Below are 27,368 nucleotides of genomic sequence, written 5' to 3'. Positions count from 1 at the left end.
TTTCTAGGAATGTTGTGACTCTGAAGAAATCCAGGGGAAAGGACTGTAGAATTCCTTGGTCTAGAAAGCACGACCTGTGAGAAATGGCTGAGAAGGACTAGATGATCTCTGTAGAATTTTCCGAGACTTACTTTCTATTAATTTGTTCTTAGCATCTTTCCTGTAAGGGTTTAGTGAGCTTTATAAACAATGAGTAATCCAAAGCACTACCTAGGAGACTGAAGCAGGGGAAGCAGTGGAAGAGAAGCCTCCCAAAATCAGAGACATTTGCAGGTGAAGATTGCTTGCCTTATAAAATTAGAGAGCTGCTTAGGTTGGCCATCTATAAAATTAGAAAGAGCAAGAAGAGAAGAAAAGAGTACATAAACTTTACCATGTTCGTCAATTGGATTCTATAAACAGGGAAATACTGCTTGGTTGTACCAAAGCCAAGAACCAAAAAACCCAGACCATTTCTGCAACAAAACTGTCTTGCTTCAGCTGGGGCTTTTTAGAAGCTGTCACAACACTACCACTGAGACACTGAAAGCAGCCCTGAGGAGAAGGACTTGGGGGTGTTGACTGATGAAAAGCTCGAGTTGAGCTGGCAATGCATGCTTGCAGCCCAAAAAGCCACCCATATCCTGGGCTACATCAAACCCAGCGTGACCAGCAGGTCAATGGAGGTGATTCTGCCCCACTACTCTGCTCTGGTGAGACCTCATCCAGAGTAATGTGTCCAGCTCTGTCCCCACCACCCCAGTATAAGAAGGACATGGACCTGTTGGAGCAAGTTCAATATGATCAGAGGGCTGGAGAACCTCTCCTGTGCAGACAGGCTGAGAGACTTGGCCTTGTTCAGCCTGGAGAATAGAGTTTAGGGGGACCTTATAGCAGCCTTCCAGGACTTGAAGGGGGCCTACAGGAAAACTGGAGAGGGGCTCTTTGTCAGGGACTAGAGTAAAAGGACAAGGGGCAATGACTTTAATGGGTAGATTCATATTGGCTATTAGGAAAAAAAAATCTTCCATGTGAATGTGGTGAGGCACTGGCACAGGGTGCCCAGAGAAGCTGTGGCTGCCCCCTCCCTGGCAGTGTCCAAGGCCAGATTGGATGGGGTTTGGGCAACCTGGTCTAGTGGAGGATGTCCCTGCCCATGGCAGGGGAGTTGGAACTATGTCATCTTTGTGGTCCCTTCCAACACAAGCCAATCTGTGATTTTATGATTCTATGGTAAGGGAACAAAACCATGATGTAGTTAATCAAGCACTAAATGTAAAAGAGAACTAGTTTTTCTGAAGGTAATACTGTTGTCTTAAATTTCGGGTGTTATGTCAATACTGAAGTCAAGACACAGGGCACTGATGCAATTTTCTTAATTTCTTAAAGAAGTCTCTTTTGTCTTCCTGTGTAGGGAAAGGGAGAACTGGGAACACATCACCGTCATGGTCAGATGGGTATGTGGTAACCTCGGTTGTGCACAAGGAGGAGCACACAGGAGAACTTTGCAGGTTCTGTTAGAAGGTAATTCATTCCAGACTCCTTCAACCTCAATGTTGTAGGAATCCTCTCTCCCACCCTTAGCCAGTAACGGGCTAGCTAGTGTAAGGGCTCCCTCTATAGTCAAAGGTTAGAGGTAAGTATTCGCAGAGGGCAACTGCATCTGTCTTTTAGGTACTCCACTTTAGGTCAGGATGAATCACCATACGTGCGGGGGGGGGGGGGAGCTCTCTAGCAATAGAAAGAGCCTAGGCAATGAATTCAGACTAGACAGCTAGCCTGGACATGGATAAAAATTAGTTACAGCCTAATCAAATGTTCCAGATAACCCGAACGAAATCTTCAGGGCTCTTGCTGACAAGAAACTATTCTTTGTTTTGGAAAAAGATCAAGCCAAATATATTTATGTTTGAGTGTTGAGGCAGTTTTTTAGCAGGTAAGCCTGATAATGCTGTCTACATGCTCTGCTTAAGAGAAAGACACCTATGCAGGTGTTCTAAAAAGGCACTGTGTTTTAGAAGAGGTAGTAGGATGCATAAAAGCAAAACACAGTTTCTACTGATGGCATATGAAAGTTGCATCATCAGCTGCTCAGGTATTGTAGGACTTCCTCATAGCTTTGGGGAATTTCACAGAGCCTCAGAGAAGTAAGACTTGATAACTGAGCTGTAAGTGAACTGGGACTTGAACAGATTCTTAAGATATTCTGAGTTGCTCACAGAACTACACAAGGAAATATCAATGCAAAGTGCCCTTCATGTTAACTCTGTGAGTGCACACCTCATGCTGCTTCGTTCAGTTCGCAGAAGCCATCCTTCCAGCTGAGGGGCTGATTATTCAGGGTTCCTTTTACTGCACTTCACCACCTATGCAGGTCCAGGCCCTTCTTGGACTGCAGAGCTTTGCTTTTCCCACATGTCTGTATCTCTAGTTCTGTTTGGGTGACATCTGTGTGCTTCACAGATGCTACAGGATTTGTCTTTGTCATGGTTTTGCCCCAGCTGAGAGCAGGGCACCACGCTGCCGCTTGTTCTTTAAGAGGCTGGGGGGGGAGGTGGTATATGAACAACTGAAAAGTCCTTGATAACTTGACAATAACTAGAAACATCCGTGTGTTATCATCACTGCTCCCACCCTAACTCCCAAACATGGCATTCTATCGGCTGCTAGAAAGAAACTTGCTCTATCCTAGCTGAAACCAGGACAGTCTTCTCAACCCATTTATGAGATGAATCAATACAATTGTCTCCATTTAGCAATGAGGAAGCTGAAGTGCAAATTATGAGTAACACTGTCAAGTATCTATTAATTTGGGGAGTCTGTTTTGTCAACTGTTCTCCTTCAAAGCGAAGTATTATGCTGGGGCACAGTTCCTGTCTGTTGTAGCTGCTCTTTCCTGGTCTTCACACTGGGCAATGGAACTTGAGGAACACAATCTCAGAGGCCATCTATGAGAAGTTCAAGTGGAAAGGGAAGGTGCTTAATTTGTGTGCTAGTAGTAGACACAGATAATTAGGATAAATTCAGGCCTCAGTGCTTAAATCTTTTGGTGGAACTTATTCCTGGCCTGTGACAAGCTTACAGATTCCAGTAGTATTTGTGGCACAGGACTTGGCATCTCTGATGCCAATCAGTCTTTCCCGATTTTGCTTCCCAGGTATCTGTGGGGTTGCTCAATCAAACTGAATCCAGAAGACACAACCAGCTCTACATAGTTTTTGGTCTTCTCAGAGACTGGTCTCACACTCTTGTAAGCCTGTCTGGTGAAACCTGCTTTATTTCTGAGAAAACTCCCCATGGAGAGTCCAGCAGCCTGAAGCCAGCTTAGCAGCCATGAGACACCAACTTATGGACATACTGAATCTGACCAGAATCATCTTCCAACAGGTTTTATTTACAGGATGGGGACGCCATTTCCTTAATAACTTCAAACTGCACAAAAACACCGGGCTTTAGGTAAGTCAGCAAAACCTCCTTTCCCACAGTCCGCAGCAAACTAACCACACCACAGAGCCCGTGTTACCACAGACAAGTCTGCTGTTCTCCATCCATAGCAAATGAGGATCACCGTGGTATCTTCCGTACTACGGTGCGGTAAATTTTATGGTGTTCTTTCTCTTCCCCCCCACCCACCACCACCCTCCCACCCTGCCCCAAATAAAGGCAGTGCTAATTGCTGTCTCATAATGGGAGTGGAAGAGCTAGCTGACAGCTTTGTCCACAAGTGAGGTATTTTCCCTCTGCTCTGTCAGTTGAAAGGCTGCGCATAGGCTGTTCGTGCAAAACAGTGTTAGCAACTGCGACGTGAAGCCAAGTCCACCTGTATTTGTGACTCTCTCAGATCACATCGCACTATTTGTTTTATGCTGGTATTTTTAGCACATGCAAACTAGTTTGCCGTTCTTCTTGGAAAAGATTATGTAAGTGCTAAGATGAAAGCAAGCCACAAATAAGTGATAAAAATAAGTTCTAACTGAAAAGCCATCTGAGCGAGAGAATTCAAAGGAAAGATGGTAAAGTATGCTGGCATAAAATCCTCCATAAAGTGAACCTTAAGGAAAAAACATGTATTTGTGTTGCCACAAGTGCATTTGGATCCACCTGAATTCTCAAATCAAACTATTGCTGACATGCTGCTTTGGGGAATTAACAACGTACACCGATGCTCCATTTTACAAGACTTTGTCAAGTCACAAATTATTTTCAATATAATTAGCACTTGTCCTTGGATAGTGAAGAAGTTTATTGTCTGTTACTGGTTTTCGCTGACAAGGGGTCATCTCTTATCTCCTAGTTGTTCGTATGTTAAATGCATTTAACATTAAATACTTACACAGTGCTCATCACTGACAACTCCAACTTCCCTCCCTCTGCTCATTTCATTGAAAAGGCTGTGGGCTAAGTCTAAGTACCACAAGCCTGTGGGTTTTTTTTCCCCTGAAATCAGTGAGTCTCTACTGGGATATAACCTAACATTGTCTCTGTCTGAGAAAAAGACCTAGAAAAATTAGGGCCAAAGGATCTGGATACCAGCCACAACCTGGAAAAACTGTATCAGAAAGCTGTGACAAGGGAAAACACAATTTACCAGCTAGCTTGAGAATGAGTGTGAAGAAGAAGAACACAATAGCTCATTAGGAGGGGAGACAGACTGAGTAGCTCACACTGTAGTGCATCCGAATGGATAAGAGAGGATGCCTAATGATCTTCTCCAGCTCAAGAGAAGGAAAGGAACTGCTGACTGAGATAGAGAGAAGGAGGTTGGGTGTGGAAGTCATGTAGGGGTGACCAGAGTTTCATCAGACTCTTGAGATTTTCAGGTTCTTAAAGAAAGTTGAAGTTAGGCAAGCTTAAGAACTTAGTGGTGTTATGCGGTCATTTCAGCAGAAAATTGTAAACCACAGAAAGTTTTGTATCTCACTTCAGGGTTAATTTATTAATGTGTTTGGGGCCTGCATTGGATAATGTACTTGGGTTCTAATGTATTTCTAATTAAGATGAACAAAATCCACACAAGGTGTCAGAAAGACCACGTGAGGTGTGGTTCTGTAGCCAAGATTCTAAGGTAAGGTCTGCAAGTAGTTACAGTGTATGGCCATAGATGAGCAACATCATGGATTTTGGCTGATCCAACTCTTCTTTATCTTAAATAAAAAGATACTAAGTAGTTCTTCCCTGTATCTTTTTAACACTGATGTGAAGCCCTCAAAAACATTATACAGACCCCCGCTGACTGCTGCATCCTGTGTCTCTGAATTCAACGGTGGATCTCAAGAGTTTGACTGAACCTGGCTTTAAATTGGTTATTTTATAGACACCTCTGACATCTCAAGCTTTCAGGGTGAGAAACATTCACTCTCACACCTGTTCTGGGTTTCCCCAAAGTGGTGCCGTATCTTTTAGTTTGCAGTGCCACAACCCATCCTGTCTCAGTGCTGCCTAGTTGGCCTCGTTTGTGGTGCAAGTTCAATGCTCTCAATTCTGTTATGGGCAAAACAAAAACACCTTTTACATAAACCCAAGAATTTATTGTCAGTGCAACTGATCTTTTAGCACAGTAATCCAACAACCCTAATCAGTATAGATATAATTATCTCAGAAAAAGGAGAAAAAAATCAAAAAGACAATACTTCTGGGCAGAAACATCTTAATAACAATGACAACAATAATAATAGTTATCTTTGTTGTATACACACTTTTAGAATCACAGAATATACAGAACTGGAAGGGGCCCGTAAAGATCATTGAGTCCAACTCCATATGTAAACTTAAGAGTTTATACCCTTTTTCTAAGTATAAAGCTTTTTCTCTTCCATTGCTACTCTAAGTCCTAGGGTCAATGGTTTCAGCCTGTCAGTTCCTCATGAAAGGGTCCCTCACCCTCTCTCCCTACCTCTCAAGGTCTCTGCTGTCACACCAGAACTGTATTTCTCCACGCTGCAGTGTCATGTCAGCACCATGTTAGAAAGAGTAGCTACTTTTTTTTTACTTCTACCTATGTAAAAACTCTGGTTGTGCAACAAAAAGATAAGCAAAAACTAGTATGAAATAAACAGGAACTGCTGTTGCAGATAAACGAAGCAAAAATAAAGCTTCAGGCAGGTCAAGATGAATTCAGACAAAACCAGCCTGACAAGCCTCAGTTCTGAGGCCTTGCACACTCAGCACAACGTCCTGGCAATGCCAACACCTGTAGCCTATTGCTGGGTGGCAATAGGGCTGCAGAAGACACTGGGAAAGCAGTCTCCCTTTACAGGGTTACAGAAGCTTCTCTCTCATTACATCCCCCTAATGAGGTAATATTCAGTGAATATTTCACAAGACAATACTCAGAAGATGCATATTTCAGTAAAAGGTTCTGGTTTTTGGGCTGGAGATGGTGAAGCCAGAGGCATTCCACATTTCTTTCGCTCACCAGCCTTCCGCACAGGGCAGCTTTGCTCAGCTCCAGCTTTTGAGAGCCAACAACCTGGCAGGTTTATATGGAGAAGCAAAGAGGAAAGGACTGGGGACCCTCTAACATGTTTACAGAAAGGAGATCAAAATGCTAGAGACTCCTGAAACAGAGGAAGCAGTCCTTAGGAGTGGGAAGGCGTGCTAAGGGAGGTGCCCCAGAAGAGGGCAAAAGGGGCAAGTAAACTGAAAGCTCAAGAGTACATTGCAGTGGGTTGAAATTTCTGAGTAGAAGAGTGGCTAAAACAGCTCCTGGAATTAATAGTCATGCCAAGTCATAACTTCACTTTTGCCCCTCCCACCAAAAGATGAGATCTTTCACTTTACAATTTTATCTTCTATCATAGAACAACTGGTGTTGACGAGGTTTTTTTTTACCGTGATCTTTTTAGATGCCCTGTGCTGGTGGTACTATTTTGGTTTGCCACAAGTCTCCCATCCCAGCCACAGAGGCTTTTTCGTGTCTGTCAGGCCCCTGTTGTCACAGACTATTGATGTCCATGTCCCTGAAGTGGTACAGAACCTGAGAGACTCTCTAAAAGCCAGTCCTGGGGACGTTCTGGTGCGCAGGCTGTAAAACGTGGAGATACGTGCTTATATCGCACAGTTACTGGTACATCTGAGCTGGGTCCAGGACCAGCAGCCAACTGAGCTGTCAGTCACAGCTGGCAGCTGCTCATTAGCCTGAGCACAGCAGAACCTCACAGATTGGTATCTCTGAAGCAGTGTCTCTATGTGATACCGTATTTACCGCCTTCATCGTTAGTATTGCGAAATAACTTCGTTATCTCTTCATGACCCTGAACAGCCCCCTGTTGAAATTACACTGAAAAAAAATTTTTCAAACAACTATAGCACACATTTTCTAGGTCTTTGCCATCTAGTAAAGTGTGTGGCTTGTGAGCTAAGCTTGTTCTTGTGAAGTACTCCGCAATGTCTTTCGAATTTTGCGCAATATTTGACGAATAGCCTAACCTCTTGAGACTGTGTGGCCCCAGGGCTGGAAAGCCATTTGGGAATGTCAGTGACAGGGGTCTGCCTGGAGCCCACTGCCCTCAGCATCTAATAGGCAGCAAAGAACAACTGGTAGGAGTGTGAGTTTTTCAGCTCCTCAGAGGCATATACTCATGATTTCCAAAAGCCACTGAAAAGATTGGTTTGAGTACTGTAGTATTATAAAATAAACTTTAATGTGATTTTTTTTTTCCAGAGCTCTATCATCCTGAACTATTGTATGATTTCTGACATTATTTCTATGAGCATGTTTCTACAGGTTAATTCCAACTTTTTTTTCATACTGGTTAAGCATCTTAATTGAGAGTTCTATGGGTTTTTTTCTTCTATTTAGTTTTAATCTAGGAGCTTGAGCAGATGCAACCAAAAAAAAAAAAGAATAAATAAAACTCCAGGATTTTGTCAGAAATTAACATCCCATTTCCCTCCTTTAAAGGGGAAGAGGTAAGAAAAGTTTCTACAGCTCCCTTGGCCTCCTGTTCCCATTGGGAGGGCATAACCCCTTAGGTAGGTCACAGACCTTTACACCTGCTAGACAATAAGGGCAAATCCAGATGCCAGCACAGAACAAACCAACATTTTACCCTGCTCTTCATTTTACTTTATGGAAGGAGGAGGACTTCATGGTGCCAAAGAGAGAGAAAGCAAGAGACTGCACAACCTTCAAGTACTCCTCCTAAGTGGAGCAGAACTTCACTTTCAGGAATGTTTTTTTCTGTAGAATGATCTGCTGTGTTCACTTTTTAAATCTCCCAGGAGCCCTCATCAAATCAGTTTCTCATGACCCAATCCAGGAAGGGGGGGAGGTGGGAGGTGCACCAAATGTGACACGTCTAAAATTCTGTCTCACATCTTTATGCTGGTCTGTCCCATTGTCAGTCTCACCTCTGTGCCCAGAAAGGTTATCAAGCAGATCCTGATGGAAATTATGTTCAGTCACGTGGAAAACAAGGAGGTGATTGCTGACAGCCAACATGGCTTCACTAAGAGCAGATCATGCCTGACAAATTTGGTGGCATTCTACAATGGGGTTACAGTGTTGGTGGATAAGGGAAGAGCAACTGACGTCATCTAACTGGAATTGTGCACAGCATTTGACACTGTCCCACACTACATTCTTGTCTTTAAATTGGAAAGATGTGGATTTGATGGATGGACTGCCTGGTGGATAAGGAATTGGCTAGATGGTCACGCTCAAAGAGTTGCAGTCAGCAGCTCAATGTTTGCATGGAGACCAGTGATGAATGGTGTTCCTTGTGTAGATATTGGGACAAGTGCTGTTTAACAGCTTTGGCAGCAACACAGACAGTGGGATCAAATGCACCCTCAGCAAGTTTGCCCCCAACACCAAGCTGTGTGGTGCAGTTGACACACTGGAGGGAAAGGATGCCATCCAGAGGGACCTTGACAGACTTCAGAGATGGGCCTATGCAAACCTCATGAAATTCAACAAGGCCAAGTGCAAGATCCTGCCCATGTCTCAAGGCAAGTCCAAGCACAGCTACAGTCTGGACAGTGAATGGAGTGAGACCAGCCCTGAGGAGAAGGACTTGGGGGTGTTGACTGATGAAAAGCTCAAGATGTGCTTGCAATGTGCATTTGCAGCCCAGAAAGCCAGCTGTGTCCCGGGCAGCATCAAAACTAGCATGGCCAACAGGTCAAGGGAGATGGTTCTGTCCCTCTCCTCTGGTGAGACCCCAGCTGCAGTGCTGCATCCAGCTCTGAGGTCCCCAACATAAGAAGGGCATGGACCTGTTGGAGCGAGTCCAGAAGAGGGCCACCAAGATGATCACAGGGCTGGAGCACTGCTCCTACAAAGACAGACTGAGAGACTTGGCCTTGTTCAGCCTGGAGAAGACAAGACACAGGGGGACCTTATAGCAGCCTTCCAGTACCTGAAGGGGCCTACAGGAAAGATGGGAGAGGGGCTCTTTATCAGGGAGCGTAGTGACAGGACAAGGGGCAAGGGATTTAAATTGAAAGAGGGTAGATTTATGTAAAGATATTAGGAAGAAATTATTCCCTGTGAGTTTGGTGAGGGCCTGTCACAGATGGCCCAGAGCAGCTGTGGCTGACCCCTTCCTGGCAATGTTCAAGGCCGGGTTGGATGGGGCTTTGGGCAACCTGGTCTAATGGAGGGTGTCTCTGCCCATGGAAAGACCCTGAAACACTGCCAAGTCATCTTGGACTAGGAAAAGTGTCCAAGATGACTTGGCAGTGTATTACAGTGTCATAGACCTAACACTACAAAGAGGCAGATAAGTATTAAACAGGAAATTGGAAGGCTGTGAAACATCTTAGATGGAAATCAATAGCTAAAAATTTCAAGAAGGTTCAGACGCATTTTAAAATTAGCTAGGGCAATGTTGCCAAACAGGAAAAGTGGTTGTGCTAATTTTGACAGGGGTAGAGTTAGTTTTCTTCCTAGAGCTGGTACGGTGCTGTGTTTAGGATGCTTCGGGTGTTGAGCAATTGTGCTGTGCATCACTTGTTTTGTATCTTCTATAGTTATTTTTTAAATTTAATTTTTTTCCCTTTTTGTCCTATCACACTGTCTTTATCTCAAACCATGAGATTTTGTTTTTTTCTTTTCCATTTTCAATTCTGTCCCCCATCCCACTGGGAAAGGGAAGTAAGTGACTGGCTGTGGGGCGCTCTTGCTGTCAACCTGATACTGATGGTAGGTGTTAGAGGAGGAAGAAGCTCTGCAGAAGTTCAACTAAACATACTTTTTTATTTCTTTGGTTAAGGCTTCACATCTCATTTGGGGTAAATTCTGCTATTACACTCAATGCACAGAGCATGACTTCAGTGGGAGCTGGACGAAAAATTTGCAGAAAACAAAGAGTTTGTACCTTGTCTTGTAATCCACAGAGAATCCCAATCTACTGCTGAAGATATTGCTGCACTGATGATGCAGAGGTTTCTGTGGGACATTTTAGGTTCACACTTGCAGAATTTCAATGGCAGCCTTAAGAAAGAATTGTGCACGGCTGGGGCATATCTGGTGTGTATTGGTTTGAATGACATAGCAGCCTGAAAATCAGCATGACCTTTGAAGAATTACAGTGCTTTTCACCCCTTCTCTTTTGAAACTTGAAGTTCAGCAAGGCAAACAAACAATTATTGAAAAGTAGGAATTGGAAGGACCTTTTCCCTTAATGCTTGGTATTTCTTCTGACTAACGATTTTGCAGATATGCTCCTAATCTGTGTTTTAAACCCAGAGAGTCCTTGAATACTGTCTCTACCCTAAAAGCAGTCTTTGCTTCATTTTGGTCTTTTTTACATGACTGTTGACAAAACAAAGTGATGAAGGCAAACTGTTTGCTGCTTCATAGAATTGCAGAATGGTTTGGGTTGGAAGGGATCTCAAAGATCATCTAGTTCTAAACACTCCTGCTGTGGGACACCCTCCACTAGGCCAGGCTGCCCAAAGCCCCATCCAACCTGGCCTTGAACACTGCCAGGGAGGGGGCAGCCACAGCTGCTCTGGGCAACCTGTGCCAAGGCCTCACCACCCTCACAGGGAAGAATGTCTTCCCAATATCTAACCTAAGTCTACCCCCTTTCACTTTAAAACCATTACCCCTTTTCCTACCACTCCAGTCCCTGATAAAGAGCCCCTCTCCCATCTTTCCTGTAGGCCCCTTCAGGTACTGAAAGGCCACTGTAATGTCTTCCCCGCACCTTCTCTTCTCCAGGCTGAACAAGGCCAACTCTCTCAGCCTGTCTTTGTAGGAGCAGTGCTCCAGTCCTGTTATCATATTGGTGGCCCTCTTCTGGACTCGCTCCAACAGGCCCATGTCTTTCTTGTGCTGGGGATCCTAGAGCTGGACACAGTACTCCTGCGTGCCCAGTTTTAATTAGAAGGAAAAAAAAAAAACCAAAAAAAACCCCCAAAACCTGCAGAAAGACAACTGCCAGGTATCAAATGATCATTCCCTGAAATCTAGAGGCCTAAGAAAGTGCAGAGGACTCTCCACAGATACTTCACGTCTTCAAAAGCAGCGCCTTGGTGCTCTAAGTCCTCTGCAGTCCTACGCCCCCTTTTGATCAGTCAGTTGTGTCCCTTCCCTGCACCCAGGAATATGGATACTATCACAAATGAAAGAAGTTTTTGGTGTACTGTGTAGCTAGTGGAAACAATATTTTAGCATCGAGCTTATAAATGTATTTGAAATCTTTACTGCACTTTAAAAATGCAGTTGTATTTTCAGATGGAAAGGTAAAACTAAGAAAAATTAGGATATATTTTAATTGCCCTAAAAAAACAATCATTGCAAAACCCAGGCTGTGGTTTTCCTGGCTCCACGTACTCTCTTGTTTAAATTTTAAATTTCATTTACAATATTATTACCTCAACAGACACATTATTTTTTCCTCTGTGAATTTTTATGGGGATTTTGAGGACAAATCTTTCTCAGCAGGCAAGGGGAGGGAAGACCTGTTTTGCTGAAGAGCTCCAGAGTACCTCTCAATTCCACCAGATGTATTTCATGTGATACTGGCTGAAAAATCCGTAAAAACATCCTTTCCTTTTCCTAATATAGTTTTGTGAGTCAAAGGAGCCAGGACAAAAAGGAGCAGTTAATCTGTTTATTCAAAGGAAACACTTCTACAATGACAGAACACAACAATGTATGGAAACAGAGATGGAGTTTCTACATGCTACGTGCCTCTACGAGTGACCAGCATAGGGGGAACCTCTGCTGTTTTGGAAGGCATCACCACCAAAATCTCCTTTGGGTGGCAGCAGCTCCAGGGACCAGCCAGCTGCACACCTGGGACCACCCCACAGCAAAGCACCAGGGCCTGGAGCTGAGAAGCCTCTTTGTCCAGGAACTGAAGCAAAGGGTGAATGGTGGCAGTGGCTGAGGTGATTCCCACTCTGTAATGTGAAGCAATCCCGTGCCTGTCCCTCTTCCCACTTCCCGGGGAGGGTGTCCCACGCCTGTCACAGGGACATGGGGATTCACCTACAGAACTGCCTGCACAAGGCAGAGCATATTTGGGGGTGAGGCAGAAGCGATGTTTTCATCACAGGAGAAAATAAATGCTGGAGGAAGCATCCTGCTGGCTGACATGCTTAAAAAGAGCTCTACAACGTACCTAAAGCTCGTTCTGGGGCAAGATGTAAGGCCACCATTTTACAAACACACCAGTGCCCTTAGGAAATTTGTGCTGCCACTGCCTATGCCGTGGTTCACAGCACATCCCAAAAGGGGGCATAGGCATACTAGTCCTCACAGGAGGCTGCTGTGTAGGTGGTACAGTCTCCAGGGCCTTATCAGAACTTGGGCCAGCTGCTCACAGCAGAAGGCAGCAGTTCACAGGAACCCCGCGCTGTCAGAGCAGCTGGAGAACTGGCTGGTCACTGAAAACATCCGACTAGACCTGGAACTTCTGGCAGGTCTGGTGAGGACACAGACACAGGACTGAAATAGTCCTCTAAGATGCTGCTTGAATGTCACCCCAGCAAAGGCATAGATCACGGGATTCAGGCAGCAGTGGATGAAGGAGATGGTTTCTGTCACCTGCAGGGCCAGGGCTATCTGGTAGCTGGCCTTGCATTCGTTGATGACGTGCAGGCTCTGCAGAGACTCTAGGAAGAGCACAATGTTGAAGGGAGTCCAGAAGAGGAAGAAAACAATGACAATGATGATGATCATCTTGATTGCCTTAGTCTTCTTCCAATTTTTGCATTTTTGCAGGTTTTTCAGTATCTGGGTGTAGCAGCAAATGAGGATGCTAAGGGGAACCAAAAGACCTAAGATATTGGTGGCAAACTGAGACGTGACCTTCCAGGTATTGTTGCCTGTGGAGATGCACTGCACAGACTGCTCGATTTCCAGCTGCTGCTTGAACAAGATGTTGGGTATAGAAGCCAAGAAAGCCACCAGCCACAGGATTAAAGTGATAATCAGACCACAAGTGGCTGTCCGAACCTTTATGGCGTAGACAGCATGGACAATTGCTATATACCTGTCTATGCTCATGAGGGTTATAAAAAAAATACTGCTATAAAACCCCGTGTAATAAATGCCAGCCATTATCTTACACATGGTGTTGCCAAAAACCCACTGGTCTGAGGCAGTGTAGGCTTGGAAAGGGAGAGGCACAATGAAGAGGAGATCGGAGGCTGCCAGGTTCAGCAGGCAGATGTCAGTCATTGATGTCAGCTTCTTCCTGGTCAGGAGGACCCATAGGACCAAGGAGTTTCCCAAGAGGCAAATGACAAATACAGTGCCGTACAGGATTGGCAGAAAGAGGGATGTGAACCTGTGAATGCTGTTTCCTTCATTGCACGGAGCAGTGCTGTCATCATATCCATAGACATATCCATAGTAATATTCTGTTGTGAGAAGGAAGTGGTTTGTGGGATCCATGTCAGACACCTGTAGAGGAAAGAGCAAGGGGGGTTGGATCCAATGAGCTCGAGGTCCCTTCCAACCCATACCATTCTGTGATTCTGTGATAAATGGCTGGCTGTAATGGAACAGGACTCCTGCCGTGGCTTCTGCCTCTCGCTGTGCTGCACCAACACAGTGAGTCAGCCCCCAGAGAGAGAGGGGCTGTAAATGCAGTCTTGGTCTCACTGGCTGGACAAGAGCAGCCATACCACCCAAAAAGGCTGCACCTGCAGCCTGCCAAGAATTCCTGTGCATCCTCTACAGTGTGAGCATTAAGGTGCTCTCGTTTTCCTTGAAAATGCCTCAGTCCCAGTGAGTTAGCCCTTCATGACAAGGAAAAATTAATGCTGTGAAAAGTCATCTTGGTGCAAAGAGGTACCAAATCTACACCTGATCTACAAATCTTGATGTTCTTGTGCTCCTTGGGGTGGGGATGATTTCTGCCTAGTAGTCTTGGCGTCCTTATATAAGGACAATTTTTAGCTGGGCTGATCAGTGCTGGATACTGGCATGGAGTGCAGAGACTCGTAAACTACTTTTCCATCGGGGGGTGCAGGATCACATCCAGCCCCCCCCTCTCCTCTGCAGCTGCAAGGGGTTTGCTGGGCTGTGCAGCAGCACTCGCAGTGCTGAGCCCTGGGCTGCTGCAGCAAGGTGGCCACTACCCTCTGTGTTAGCTGGTGAGCAGCTCTGCAGTGCTGATTCCTAAAACACAAGAGCTCACCCCTCCTGCCTGTTCTGCCCACTTCAGTTTTCTAGTTTATAGAGAAGCAAAATAGGCTGGGGGGTGCTTCCTCACTGTCATTTCTGAGGAATTGCAATGAATGCAGCTTTAAAACACTGCTCTCCAAAAGTGAGTCAGTGCCTTACCAAGCTCTCTTTTGTTTTCTTGCTATCACCTCATGACCCCTACAAAAGGAGATCTGGGGTGCAGAGTTAAGTGGTCGCATTTTGAGAAGCAATGGCTCTTTCAAAAGGCCTATTTCAAAGGAGTTGGCCTTGTCAAAGCACTCGTGTGTTTATTGTGCCCTGCATCTATATTACGCTCACATGCAGGTAGATCACATCTTGAAAGAGCTTCACACACACAGTTTCCAGGAGGAAACAATCATTTTGTAATAATGATGGCTATTGAGCCGTAGCAATATCATGAATGGCAGCTTTTAATGCATCAGAAGCAGAGAACATGCTCTGCTGAGTTCGTAATTGTGTATGAAAAGAGAGAGAATGGTGACAGCTTTCGTATTTCTTTTCTGTTTGTGCCACCCTGTGATGGTAAACAGGAGGGTCCCTATGCACAGCACTGAGGGGTGCTGGAGTCAGCGTGAGTCTTCTGCTCCAGGTATGGACACTGCTCATGCCTCGCTGACCAGCCACCACTTTTCTTGGGGCACCAGGACTGTTTTAACCATAGTCAGCTGGCATGTGCAATGCAGAGAACCCTGTTAGAAATACAGCACTGAGCCCTATGGAGTTCCTTGCATGGAAACGAGGAGTGTTGAGAGAAAAGCAGTGCTGCAATCTACATTGATAAGGTAATTCTTTCCTGCGATCAGTTTTCAGCTGTATGTGTATAGGACATCTGTGTTATTAATTTCAACTTTATTTTCATATAAACCCCTAAATATTGAGATGTGGAGTCACCAGATAAGGGTTGTTCATGCAGCAGCAAATACGGGTAGAAAATATTTCCTGCTAATGCTTTTGATGTGTGGCTGTGTCTCTGTGAGAGCAAGCACCGCAGCAATGGCTTGCTTTTCTTATTTGCCTGTCAGGGATCCCTCTGAAAGAAATCCATAGATTCAACAACAGGAATAAAACATTTTTCAGAACTAATGAACAGCGTGCTACAGATACATAATTGCATGGATACAGGTACACAGGTACAGATTTACAGATGCAATGAATCTGCTTTTTGGCAAAATTCAGAAGCGTTTTCCCTGGCCTGAAGAGAGACGGGAGATGCTCCTCTTCAGACTTTCAGAACATCTTTACACCATTAACACCTTTGATGGCTTCCAACCAGCACACAGCATTTTCCATTTTCTCCCCTCTCCATATCACTTGGCAAAACAGTCATACTGAAAAAGCAGTTTTCCGGAGGGTATCAAGAGAGAGAAAACTGCTGCGGGTCCCTTTCCCCTGCTTGACAAAATTAGCCCATTATTTTTAAGAGTAGCACATTAAACATGGATGGACTTTACCTTTGTCAGTAAGAAGCTTCCACTCTCAGTTGGCCCCCGTTGCCTTCTCCTCCTACCTTGTCCTTGTCCTCGTCCTGTCTTGGGAGATTCCAGGAAATTTACTCCATTGCTTGTGGAGATGGTTGAGATTGGATGAGATGCAGGTGTCAAATGGGCTGACGGTTATGGAACAGGTTTGATGAGACAAAATTGAAGGTCTTGTAGTGGCGGTAAACAGGAAAGAAGTGAGCAGGCTTAGAAATGCATTCTGCAAAACAAAAATAAAATAAGGTCTTTTGAAGGCTGCAAAGGTAGCACGTGAACAGGTGTTCTTCATCTGCATTCACTAAATCCCCCCTCTCTTGTAGCCAGCCCTGTTGAAAGAGTAGTTTAAAAGTTCACCTATCTCCATCACAGAACACACCCCAACAAATGTGCGACTGTTTTACAGAAGCTGAGAGATAATTTCCGAGGCACATTATGTTAGTTTTTCATTTCCTTCAGCTAATAGCAACTTGTATACTGTGGTCCAGCTCTGTCCCTCCCTGTCAGTAATGTATTCGTTTTCTGAGCAAAATAAGAACTCACAGCTACTGCTACCTCTTTGCAATCATTTTTAAACAGCTTTTATTCAAATAGAGATATTTCAGAGTTTCTTTGCTACCTTGGGGGGGGAGAGGGGCGGGGAGAGAGTGGTAAAAGTATATTTTAGTGCATTTAAGATATGTGGTAAGGAGAAAATATTTATAAAAGTAGAGGCTCCACATTTTTTGGTTTATTCAATAACTTTAAATTATTTTTTGTTTGTGTAATACTGTGAAATATGTTGCTTTTGTAAATCAACGAAATTATATGCTTTTCATCAGTTAATCCCAATCAGCACCATATTCCTGATCTATAGGAGCATGGAGGATACAAGAGATTTACCCAAGAGCCCCAAAAAAGTATGTGATGGTGAGGTGGTTTGGCCCTGGCTGGCGGCCAAATGCCCACCAAAGTTGCTCTATTTCTCCCCTTTTCAGTCAAAAAGGGGAGAAAAAATATATTGGGAGGCTGAAGATTTGACAGAAGGACAGGGAGGGATCACTCTGTTATTAGTGTCATGGGCAAAATAGACTCAACACAGAATAAAGAAAAGAAAACTAACTTATTACAACTACAGTGCACACCCAGTGAAACCAGAGTCAGACAATGAGAAGTGGGGCCAGTTCTTAAAGCACCTTCCCCCCACCTCTCCCTTCTTAGCAGACTTAAAACTATATTCATGATTTTACTCCCTACTTCCCCCCCATCATAGCATGGGGAGGGGCAGGGAATGGGGGAATGGGGTTTTAATCAGTTCCTCACAAGCTACTTTCCTCCTCCAGATCTTAAACCGTCTCTACTTCCCCCCACTCCTCAACTCTTAACAGACTTCAGTCATAATTTCATTCCCTTCTTCCCCCCATTGCAGCATGGGGAGGGGCAGGGAATGGGGAATGAGGTTTTTCAGTCCATTCTTCCCAAGTTTTCTTCCTTCTTAGCTGGAGGGGCATTCCACACCCTCTTCCCCTGCTGCACCGTGGGGTCCCACCCACAGGAGACAGTCCTCCACGAACTTCTCCAGCATAAGACCTTTCTATCAGGGGGGTCATCTCTTCACCAAGTGCCTCAGCGTGGCTCCCTTCCATGAGGTGCTGACCTTTGGGCCCAGACTGCTCCACCCTGGTCCCTCACAGTCACAAGTCGCCCAGCACACCTGCTGCAGCATGGGTCAGTCCCTCCACAGGCCTGCACCTAGAGTGCCTCATTCTCCGTGCCCCCGCTCCTTCTTCCCTGGCCTTGGTGTCTGCACAGTATCCTACATCTTCTCACTCCCTTCTCTGGTGGCAAAATGCCCCTGCCTGAGGTTTTTTTTCTCCTAAATGTGATTCCCAGAGGCGTTGTGACCATAGCAGATTGGCTTGGCCCTGGTCAGCAGCAACTTTGGCCTTGAATTGCCAATGTTTACTCACCGGGGCCTGCAGAGAGCTTCTGGCTGCTTCTTGCAGGAGCCACCTCTGCAGCCTCCCCTTCTCCATTAGAATCCAGCTACATGAAACTGCAGCAAAGCATGACTGTTATTAAAGTGATCAGCCTGTCCTTTGGCAGCAGCTACCAGCTGCAATACAAAGCAGCTTTCCAGTTTGATGGCTGTTGAATAAAGGAATAGTGACAGTCCCAAAGAAAAGAACAGATAAATACTGCAGGCAGGCAAAGAAAGAAAAAGGGAAAAATTGTCTTGGGGAAAAAAAATACCAAAAGAAGTAACCTAATGAAGGACCTGCACCAGTCAGTAGAGCAGTGAGAAAGAGAAGAGTTGTCCTTGAGGTATTCAAAACGCTACTGATAACCATCACATCACTCTGCCTCCAGGTACCCAGTTTGGCATGTTACATAAGAGAGATCAGCTCCTCTTTCAGGGCTTCATTGGCACTTTTACTTATTTCTTTTTTCTGAATTAACTTCTGAACACGATAGTAGTAGAACTTTATTGTAGAACTTGATTTTATTCTACTCTCTCTATATTAATTATATGATCTATAATATGTCAGCAGTATGTCCTGCTTACAGACATACAGTACAGCATAAAGTAACTCCATTCTACTTACTTTTCGTTTAGAAATCAATAAGGTGCCCTTTCAAGATTTCCTCTTATGATCAAAGCATCAATCAACTAAAGATGTTCCCTTATTTCACTGGATGCTTTCTGCGTTAGCTTGGCTGATAAGTTACTGACACACGCAACAAATTACACAGTATTTTGACATGAAACTGATGAAAGGATGAAGGCCTGCATTAAAAGTGTACCCAAAAGCATTGAACTCAAGAGGAAAGAGGTGCAGTGAGGCTGCGAGGTGATAGGAGCAGCATTCACAAGAGCCAGGCTCAGCCTGGTAAAGCAAAGTAAAGGAAGGGATATGTCTGCTATGTACGGTACCGGCAATCCAGCAAGGAAATGACCAGGGAAAAGAGACTTGTCTCACCTCCCAGAAAGCACAGGCAGAGGGGTATTTACAGGTTGTCCCTTGGGCTAAAGGGATTTTGCACAGCTGGAGCCTTCCTGTGGGACGAAAGCAAGTCCCCCGATTGTGTGAAACCGCCCCTAGCCAAGTGTGTGAAGGACATGCCTGACCCGAGGGCAGGACAGCAGGCACTGAGCAGTGCATCCCGGAGCCTCAGGGGTGCCCCCGCGATGCTGGGTAAGAGTTGGTGTACAGGGAGGTCTCCGATCTGTTTGCTAACAACTCAAAATCCACCCTAGAGCTCCCTTCTCCAGCAGTCCTGGCTGCTCAGCATCCCTCCAGCTGAGTTTCAGCTGCACACCGGTGCAAGCAATGTCACTCTGCATTTTCATGGGCTTTCATACGAGGAAGACAGACCGTGCAGCAAAACAGAGACAACTGACTGTCACTATCTCTGGTGCTGCAGCCTACGGCCAGTTTGGGTTTGGGTGCAGGAGCTGCACCACAAATCACGCTCCACACCCCCAGTCAAGACAGCTGCAGGAGGGAAGAGCTGCCCAGCATCACCACACCGGTTACAATGCTGGTGGACAGGCATCTCAGTCACCACTCAGGTTAAACAGGATAGGGAAAATGTTACTGTAGGAGTAACCTTCTGGTTTGTCTTCTTATGTTTTCTCAGTGGTTGTCAGGGTCAGCCTGCAGCAGCCACAGCAGCCCCAGGCAGCCAGCGGGTGCTGGGGAGTCTCACACCATGAGCCTGTGCACCACGCCGTTCGCACTTCCCCGTTAGCTGCGCCTGCTGCCACCGTGACCGCAGCGGTTCTTCTACCGACACTCTGAAGTTACGGTTTCTGCTCTTTTATCTTCCGTCAAAATAGTCGCTTCAGTGGGGAAAAAAAAAAACCCCATGTGCAACGAACTCGCATAGCTGAAGACACTGTCAGCCTAAAGGTGACCGGCTCATCAGAGCAACGCAGCCTTCCACTCCCTCAAACTACCTGGAGCCCAAAGGTCAGGGAAGCGATGCTCCACTGGAGCCCCATGTAAAATGGAAAGGCTGTGGCAAATGCTGTGACCAAAACAAACCTTGCTGTGAGGCAAACAGCATGGCCACGTCTGCAGCTCCTACAGCCAGGTGTATTCGCTGGTGGCACCAGGGGACCACCCATGCACGCTAGCGCAGCATCTGACATCAATCCCAGAGGGTTTTCTAATCCCGTGCCACTGCTGCAGCTCCTCAGCCTGGGGTTGATGGCCAGCTTTAGTTGCTGCAAAACTGCTCTGCTTTCTCTTGTGTAAACCTCTCCTTCCTCCTACAGAAGTTGAGATGAATTGAATTTGAACACAGAAAGGAAACTGGATTTGTAACAGAAGACACCACCAGCAAGAAACTGCTCCAGCTGCAGGAGTGCCAGCCTTGCGCAGACACTAGTGGGGCTCTGGCTGTTTGGTAAAGTGGGTGGGAGGCACCTTTCTGACACCAGGGCACAGGCTCCAGTGTTGGTGTAGCAGTCATTAGGAAAAGATGGGAATAAAGCGGAGTACGACATGTTACTTGGTAGGATATCCCCAAGAAGAAACTAAGCATGTCTTAGTTTCTCACTGTCATAACACCTGGCTGGAAGGCAGTGTTTGCCTTGATGCAGCACTCTGCTTCCACCCATCTCAAAGCAGCAATAACCAGACAAGTCAGGGAATGTCATCAAACACCTGAGAAGGGCATTTGCCTCTGCCTTTGCTCGACAGCAAAACAAGGGCAGCTTCTTAGTCAAAAAGAGGCCTTTCCCTTTCAAATCAGCTCTCGCTTTACATCTCAGAGGGCTTCCTCTGTCATATTAAAGGAAGAGGGAAGAAGTGTCTTAGTTCAGCAGAGGAAACAGAACACAGAATAGCTGCAGCAGTGTTCTGAGATGCTGTGTTGCTCAGCTAAAATGGCTTGAAAAATGCCAGCAGTCATCACTGGTGATGGGAAGAACATGACAGCACCTTGGCTTGGCAGGAGAAGGTAGAGACAGAGGGTAGGAGTGAGCATGACCTCTGCAGTGTGGGAGCAGCATGGCAGATAGCGCTTTGATGAACCTCCTACCCCAAATTTCTCCTGCTGGCCATCTCTCTGCCCCAACAACCCTCTCTCAGGTGTGTCTGCTGCCTGTATGGACCAGCAAGCACCCTTTTCTGGCCACAGCACCCTCAGTGAACGCCTTGCACTTCTCTCCCACAGGGCACTGAGGTCATGCAGTCACCTAGGAGGTACAGGAAGAAAGTCTGGATAGGAGCTCTCTTTTGAGGTATCTTTGCCTGTCTCAGATATTGCCACAGTGTTTGGGCCTATCATCACCAGCCATCAACACACCATCATCTTAATCAAAACTGTTTAACCAGACCCTTGCCAGCACAGAGGTACAGATACACACCATAATGGGTTGTCTTTCTTTCTTGACAACATACTTGTGTGTCTGTATGCAAAGAGGTGGGCGACTTTGTGACTGGATGAGATTTTGAGTGATCAGGTTTTGCTAGTAAAAAGGTGTATTTCGGTTGATAAGATATCTCTGAAAGTGCCAAGTTGTATTTTTGGAGGGGGGGTAAATTCCCTCCTCCAAATTAAGGGGAGGGGGGGAAGAGTTACAATACTTTATTCTGACAAGTTCTAGACAAAACATTGCTACTTTGCATTTTTAAATATGATGTTTTGAAATATAGGAGGTGTATATATATACACACACATATATATAAAAATATATACACATATATACAAAAAAACCCATACTCTTCTAACCCTTCTTCCTCAAAACCAGACAGCTTTAAAAAATTCCCACTGGAACTGAGATGTATCTGTTTTGCTGAGAGCAGACAGAATTTTTTATTATTCTTTTCAGCTTTGTCAGCAAAAAATACCAACACCCCCCCTCCCCAAAGCAGAGTTCTCTGACTGTAACCTTGTGCATGCCGATGTACAAATGCGTGTACGGGAAACCTGTCCTGGCATTGCTCTGTCTCTCTCCCCTGCAGCAGATGCTCAGTACAGGCAAAGAGGCTGCAAGCCAGAGAGTTCTCCAAAACCTGTCACAGAGTTTGTGCAGGAGAAGCAGCTGGAGCTGCTCAGTGAGGTCTGGATCAGCTCGCTCTGCTCCACGCTCTCCTTTTCATCGCCAGCACCACCAAAGCCAGAGCGATTATGGCTTTGGCAGCTGCAGCTTAGTTTCGCTGAAGCAGAAATCAGTGCGTTGCAAAACGCCCAGCACAGTAACTCATTCATAACGATGTCAGCAGTGAGTGGGGTTTTCTCATTCATGTTTTGTGACAGGGTAGTTGTGGGACAGAAAGAAGTGGAAAAAAAAAATACATCTTTCGCACATGGAGTCTTTGAGAAGAAGACTCTTCTCCATCTGTCCCTTATCTGATGGCTTTTTCCTCACCCGAAAGCACTTGGGTTTCAAAGCCTTTGCTGTCCCACGCCTTGGGTACACCAGTGCATGGGCACCTCTCAGATTAGCATCTGACACTGCTTTGCCTAAGAGAGGAGACCAGAGGAGGATGCAAGTGAGAATGAGTCAGAACAGAGAAATCACAGAAAACAGGTCTCGGTGGGACAGTGGGAGATGGTGTAGCCCATCCCTTGTCTGGTAGGCAGGGACAGTATCCCACTGCTATTCTTGCCATGCAGTTGCTCAGCCTGCTCCTGCAGCCCCTGCTTTCCCTTACAAACCATCCCACTGCTTCTCCAGGATCACTGCTAGGAAATTTGTCCTAATGCTTAATCTAAAACTCTCCTGATATGATCCGAGTCATTTATTTTATCCATGGAGGAACAAATGAAACTTTCTTCTAGTTGTTTAAAAATATTCTAAGATCATATTTCCCTTCAATCTTAATAGCTCATATTCCATCATCTTTTTCCTCTTAGGTCATGTTTTCTTGGTTGTTAACCATAGCCACTGTTCTCCTTTGGCAGCTGCCCAGTTTTCCTTAATCTTTTTTGCATCTAGCTGCCCCAAAACTAGACATAGAGCCCCAGCTGTGGCCTCACCCTTGGCAAAGTGGACTGGAAGAGCCACCCACTTGGGGCAGCTGTTGTCTTCTTCAGTCCGCCTGTGAGTGACTCACACTTCTCTTCTGCTGGAAGCCACCACACAGATCCTTTACTCCAGAAGTGTTGCCTTCCCCATCCTGTGGCTGTGGTCTCAGCGGGCCTTCCCCATACGCAGAAGTGGGATCTTGCCCTTAATGAACTGCAGCCAACTACCCCCAGGCTTTTTAATGTCAGGGTCAATTTGAGCAGCCATCCTGTCCCCAGAACATCTTCACACCCTCTCAAAGCAGTGGCATGTGTAAAAAAAATACTTATTTTATTGCAGGCTGCTTATTCCTTCTAGTGCTTTCCAGCAACGGTAATGACACTGACTGGCACATGATTGCCCCTCCACCATAAACTGATCAGGTTCTCTGTGCCAACAGGCTGCCCTGGGCTCACCACCGGAGCTCGGCACTGGTTGTACTGGCTCATAGCACTGGCCATGCTGGGCCTGGCACCCTGCCCGAGCAGCACCCAGTTCTGGGTGCTCAGGAGGACTGCCACCCCTGGCAGGTCTGCAAAGGGGGAAGCCTTGCTGCCCAGAGCACACCTCTGCTCTGACTGGAGAACACCGAAAACCACAACACACCTTTCATGGGGACACTGAGGGTTGTCTTCTCAGGGCTCACTGACCCTCTGGGTGTGAAATCTGCAAGCTCCAGCACAGAACTGGGTGGGTTCCCCTCACCGCAGCAATGCCGCCTAACTGTGCAACACTTTTAGCCTGTGGTTTTCCTGGCTCCACGTACTCTCTTGTTTAACTTTTAAATTTCATTTACAATATTATTACCTCAACAGACACATTATTTTTTCCTCTGTGAATTTTTATGGGGATTTTGAGGACAAATCTTTCTCAGCAGGCAAGGGGAGGCAAGACCTGTTTTGCTGAAGAGCTCCAGAGTACCTCTCAATACCACCAGATGTATTTTATGTGATCCTGGCTGAAAAATCCGTAAAAATATCCTTTCCGTTTCCTAATATAGTTTTGTGAGTCAAAGGAGCAGTTAATCTGTTTATTCAAAGGTAACACTTCTACAGTGACAGCAACAACACTGTATGGAAACAGAGATGGAGTTTCTACATGCTACATGTCGTTTACTGACGTTTAGATTTAGTGGCAAGCGCTGGGGGCACAGAGCTGGAGGTCACACGCCTCCAGAGATGGTGCGGCCTACCAGGCAGCTCTGAGGATGACATACCCACATGTACAGATCTCTACGAGTGACCAGCATAGGGGGAACCTCTGCTGTTTTGGAAGGCATCATCACCAAAATCTGCTTTGGGTGGCAGCAGCTCCAGGGACCAGCCGGCTGCACCCCTGGGACCATCCCACAGCAAAGCACCAGGGCCTGGAGCTGAGAAGCCTCTTTGTCCAGGAACTGAAGCAAAGGGTGAATGGTGGCAGTGGCTGAGGTGATTCCCACTCTGCCTGTCCCTCTTCCCACTTCCCGGGGAGGTTGTCCCACACCTGTCACAGGGACATGGGGATTCACATACAGAACTGCCTGCACAAGGCAGAGCATATTTGGGGGTGAGGCAGAATCGATGTTTTCATCACAGGAGAAAATAAATGCTGGAGGAAGCATCCTGCTGGCTGACATGCTTAAAAAGAGCTCTAAAATGTACCTAAAGCTCGTTCCGGGGCAAGCTTGTAAGGCCACCATTTTACAAACACACCAGTGCCCTTAGGAAATTTGTGCTGCCACTGCCTATGCCGTGGTTCACAGCACATCCCAAAAGGGGGCATAGGCATACTAGTCCTCACAGGAGGATGCTGTGTAGGTGGTACAGCCTCCAGGGCCTTGTCAGAACTTGGGACAGCTGCTCACAGCAGAAGGCAGCAATTCACAGGAACCCCGCGCTGTCAGAGCAGCTGGAGAACTGGCTGGTCACTGAAAACATCCGACTAGACCTGGAACTTCTGGCAGGTCTGCTGAGGACACAGACACAGGACTGAAATAGTCCTCTAAGATGCTGCTTGAATGTCACCCCAGCAAAGGCATAGATCACGGGATTCAGGCAGCAGTGGATGAAGGAGATGGTTTCTGTCACCTGCAGGGCCAGGGCTATCTGGTAGCTGGCCTTGCATTCGTTGATGATGTGCAGGCTCTGCAGAGACTCTAGGAAGAGCACAATGTTGAAGGGAGTCCAGAAGAGGAAGAAAACAATGACAATGATGATGATCATCTTGATTGCCTTGGTCTTCTTCCAATTTTTGCATTTTTGCAGGTTTTTCAGTATCTGGGTGTAGCAGCAAATGAGGATGCTAAGGGGAACCAAAAGACCTAAGATATTGGTGGCAAACTGAGATGTGACCTTCCAGGTATTGTTGCCTGTGGAGATGCACTGCACAGACTGCTCGATTTCCAGCTGCTGCTTGAACAAGATGTTGGGTATAGAAGCCAAGAAAGCCACCAGCCACAGGATTAAAGTGATAATCAGACCACAAGTGGCTGTCCGAACCTTTATGGCATAGACAGCATGGACAATTGCTATATACCTGTCTATGCTCATGAGGGTTATAAAAAAAATACTGCTATAAAACCCCGTGTAATAAATGCCAGCCATTATCTTACACATGGTGTTGCCAAAAACCCACTGGTCTGAGGCAGTGTAGGCTTGGAAAGGGAGAGGCACAATGAAGAGGAGATCGGAGGCTGCCAGGTTCAGCAGGCAGATGTCAGTCATTGATGTCAGCTTCTTCCTGGTCAGGAGAACCCATAGGACCAAGGAGTTTCCCAAGAGGCAAATGACAAATACAGTGCCATACAGGATTGGCAGAAAGAGGGATGTGAACCTGTGAATGCTGTTTCCTTCATTGAACGGAGCAGTGCTGTCATCATATTCATGGATATATCCAAAGTAATATTGTGTTGTGAGAAGGAAGTGGTTTGTGGGATCCATGTCAGACATCTGTAGAAGAAAGAGCAAGGGATAAATGGCTGGCTGTCCTGGAACAGGACTCGTGCCATGTCTTCTGCCTCTCACTGTGCTGCACCGAGGCAGTGATTCAGCCCCCAGAGATAGAGGGGCTGCAAAATGTCTTGGTCTGACTGGCTGGACAAGAGCAGCCATACCACCCAAAAGGCTGCACCTGCAGCCTGCCCGGAGTTCCTGTGCATCCTCTACAGTGTGAGCATTAAGATGCTCTTGTTTTCCTTGAAAATGCTGCAGTCACAGTGAGTTAGCCCTTCATGACAAAGAAAAAATAATGCTCTGAGTAGTCATTGTAGTGCAGAGGTACCAAACTTGCACCTGATCTACAATTCTTGTGCTCCCTGGGGTGGGGATGATTTCTGCCTAGTAGTGTTGGGGTCCTTATATAAGCGCATTTTTTAGCTGTGCTGATCAGCGCTGGATACTGGCATGGAGTGCAGAGACTCGTAAACTACTTTTCCATCGGGGGGTGCAGGATCACATCCAGCCCCCCCTCTCCTCTGCAGCTGCAAGGGGTTTGCTGGGCTGTGCAGCAGCACTCGCAGTGCTGAGCCCTGGGCTGCTGCAGCAAGGTGGCCACTGCCCTCTGGGTTAGCTGGTGAGCAGCTCTGCAGTGCTGATTCCTGAAACACAAGAGCTCACCCCTCCTGCCTGTTCTGCCCACTTCAGTTTTCTAGTTTATACAGAAGCAAAACAGGCTGGGGGGTGCTTCCTCACTGTCATTTCTGAGGAATTGCAATGAATGCAGCTTTAAAACACTGCTCTCCAAAAGTGAGTCAGTGCCTTACCAAGCTCTCTTTTGTTTTCTTGCTATCACCTCATGACCCCTACAAAAGGAGATCTGGGGTGCAGAGTTAAGTGGTTGCATTTTGAGAAGTAATGGCTCTTTCAAAAGGCCTATTTCAAAGGAGTTGGCCTTGTCAAAGCACCCGTGTGTTTATTGTGCCCTGCATCTATATTATGCTCACATACAGGTTGATCACATCTTGAAAGAGCTTCAAACACACACAGTTTCCAGGAGGAAACAATCATTTTGTAATAATGATGGCTATTGAGCCGTAGCAATATCATGAATGGCAGCTGTTAATGCATCAGAAGCAGAGAACATGCTCTGCTGAGTTCGTAATTGTGTATGAAAGGAGAGAGAATGGTGAAAGCTTTTGTATTTCTTTCCTGGCTGTGCCACCCTGTGATGGGAAACAGGAGGATCCCTATGCACAGCACTGAGGGGTGCTGGAGTCAGTGTGAGTCTTCTGCTCCAGGTATGGACACTGCTCATGCCTCGCTGACCAGCCACCACTTTTCTTGGGGCACCAGGACTGTTTTAA

The 27,368-nt window shown here is 46.1% G+C and overlaps 2 protein-coding genes across 2 annotated transcripts; both read right to left on the bottom strand.

Moving 5' to 3' along the window:
* Positions 1–12,775: 12,775 nt before the first annotated feature.
* LOC311189074 (C-C chemokine receptor type 8-like) lies at positions 12,776–13,834 on the bottom strand (the record flags this gene model as incomplete). Its single annotated transcript, XM_084260657.1, has 1 exon — positions 12,776–13,834. One exon carries the CDS (start codon positions 13,832–13,834, stop codon positions 12,776–12,778), a length of 1,059 nt encoding a protein of 352 aa, XP_084116783.1.
* Positions 13,835–24,948: 11,114 nt separating this feature from the next.
* On the bottom strand, positions 24,949–26,007 carry LOC311189072 (C-C chemokine receptor type 8-like; the record flags this gene model as incomplete). Its single annotated transcript, XM_084260655.1, has 1 exon — positions 24,949–26,007. One exon carries the CDS (start codon positions 26,005–26,007, stop codon positions 24,949–24,951), a length of 1,059 nt encoding a protein of 352 aa, XP_084116781.1.
* Positions 26,008–27,368: the final 1,361 nt, after the last annotated feature.

Source organism: Gallinula chloropus (assembly GCF_964237585.1).
Source record: "Gallinula chloropus genome assembly, chromosome: 2".
Taxonomy (NCBI): Eukaryota; Metazoa; Chordata; class Aves; order Gruiformes; family Rallidae; genus Gallinula; species Gallinula chloropus.
This window is presented reverse-complemented; position numbering and strand designations above follow the sequence as displayed.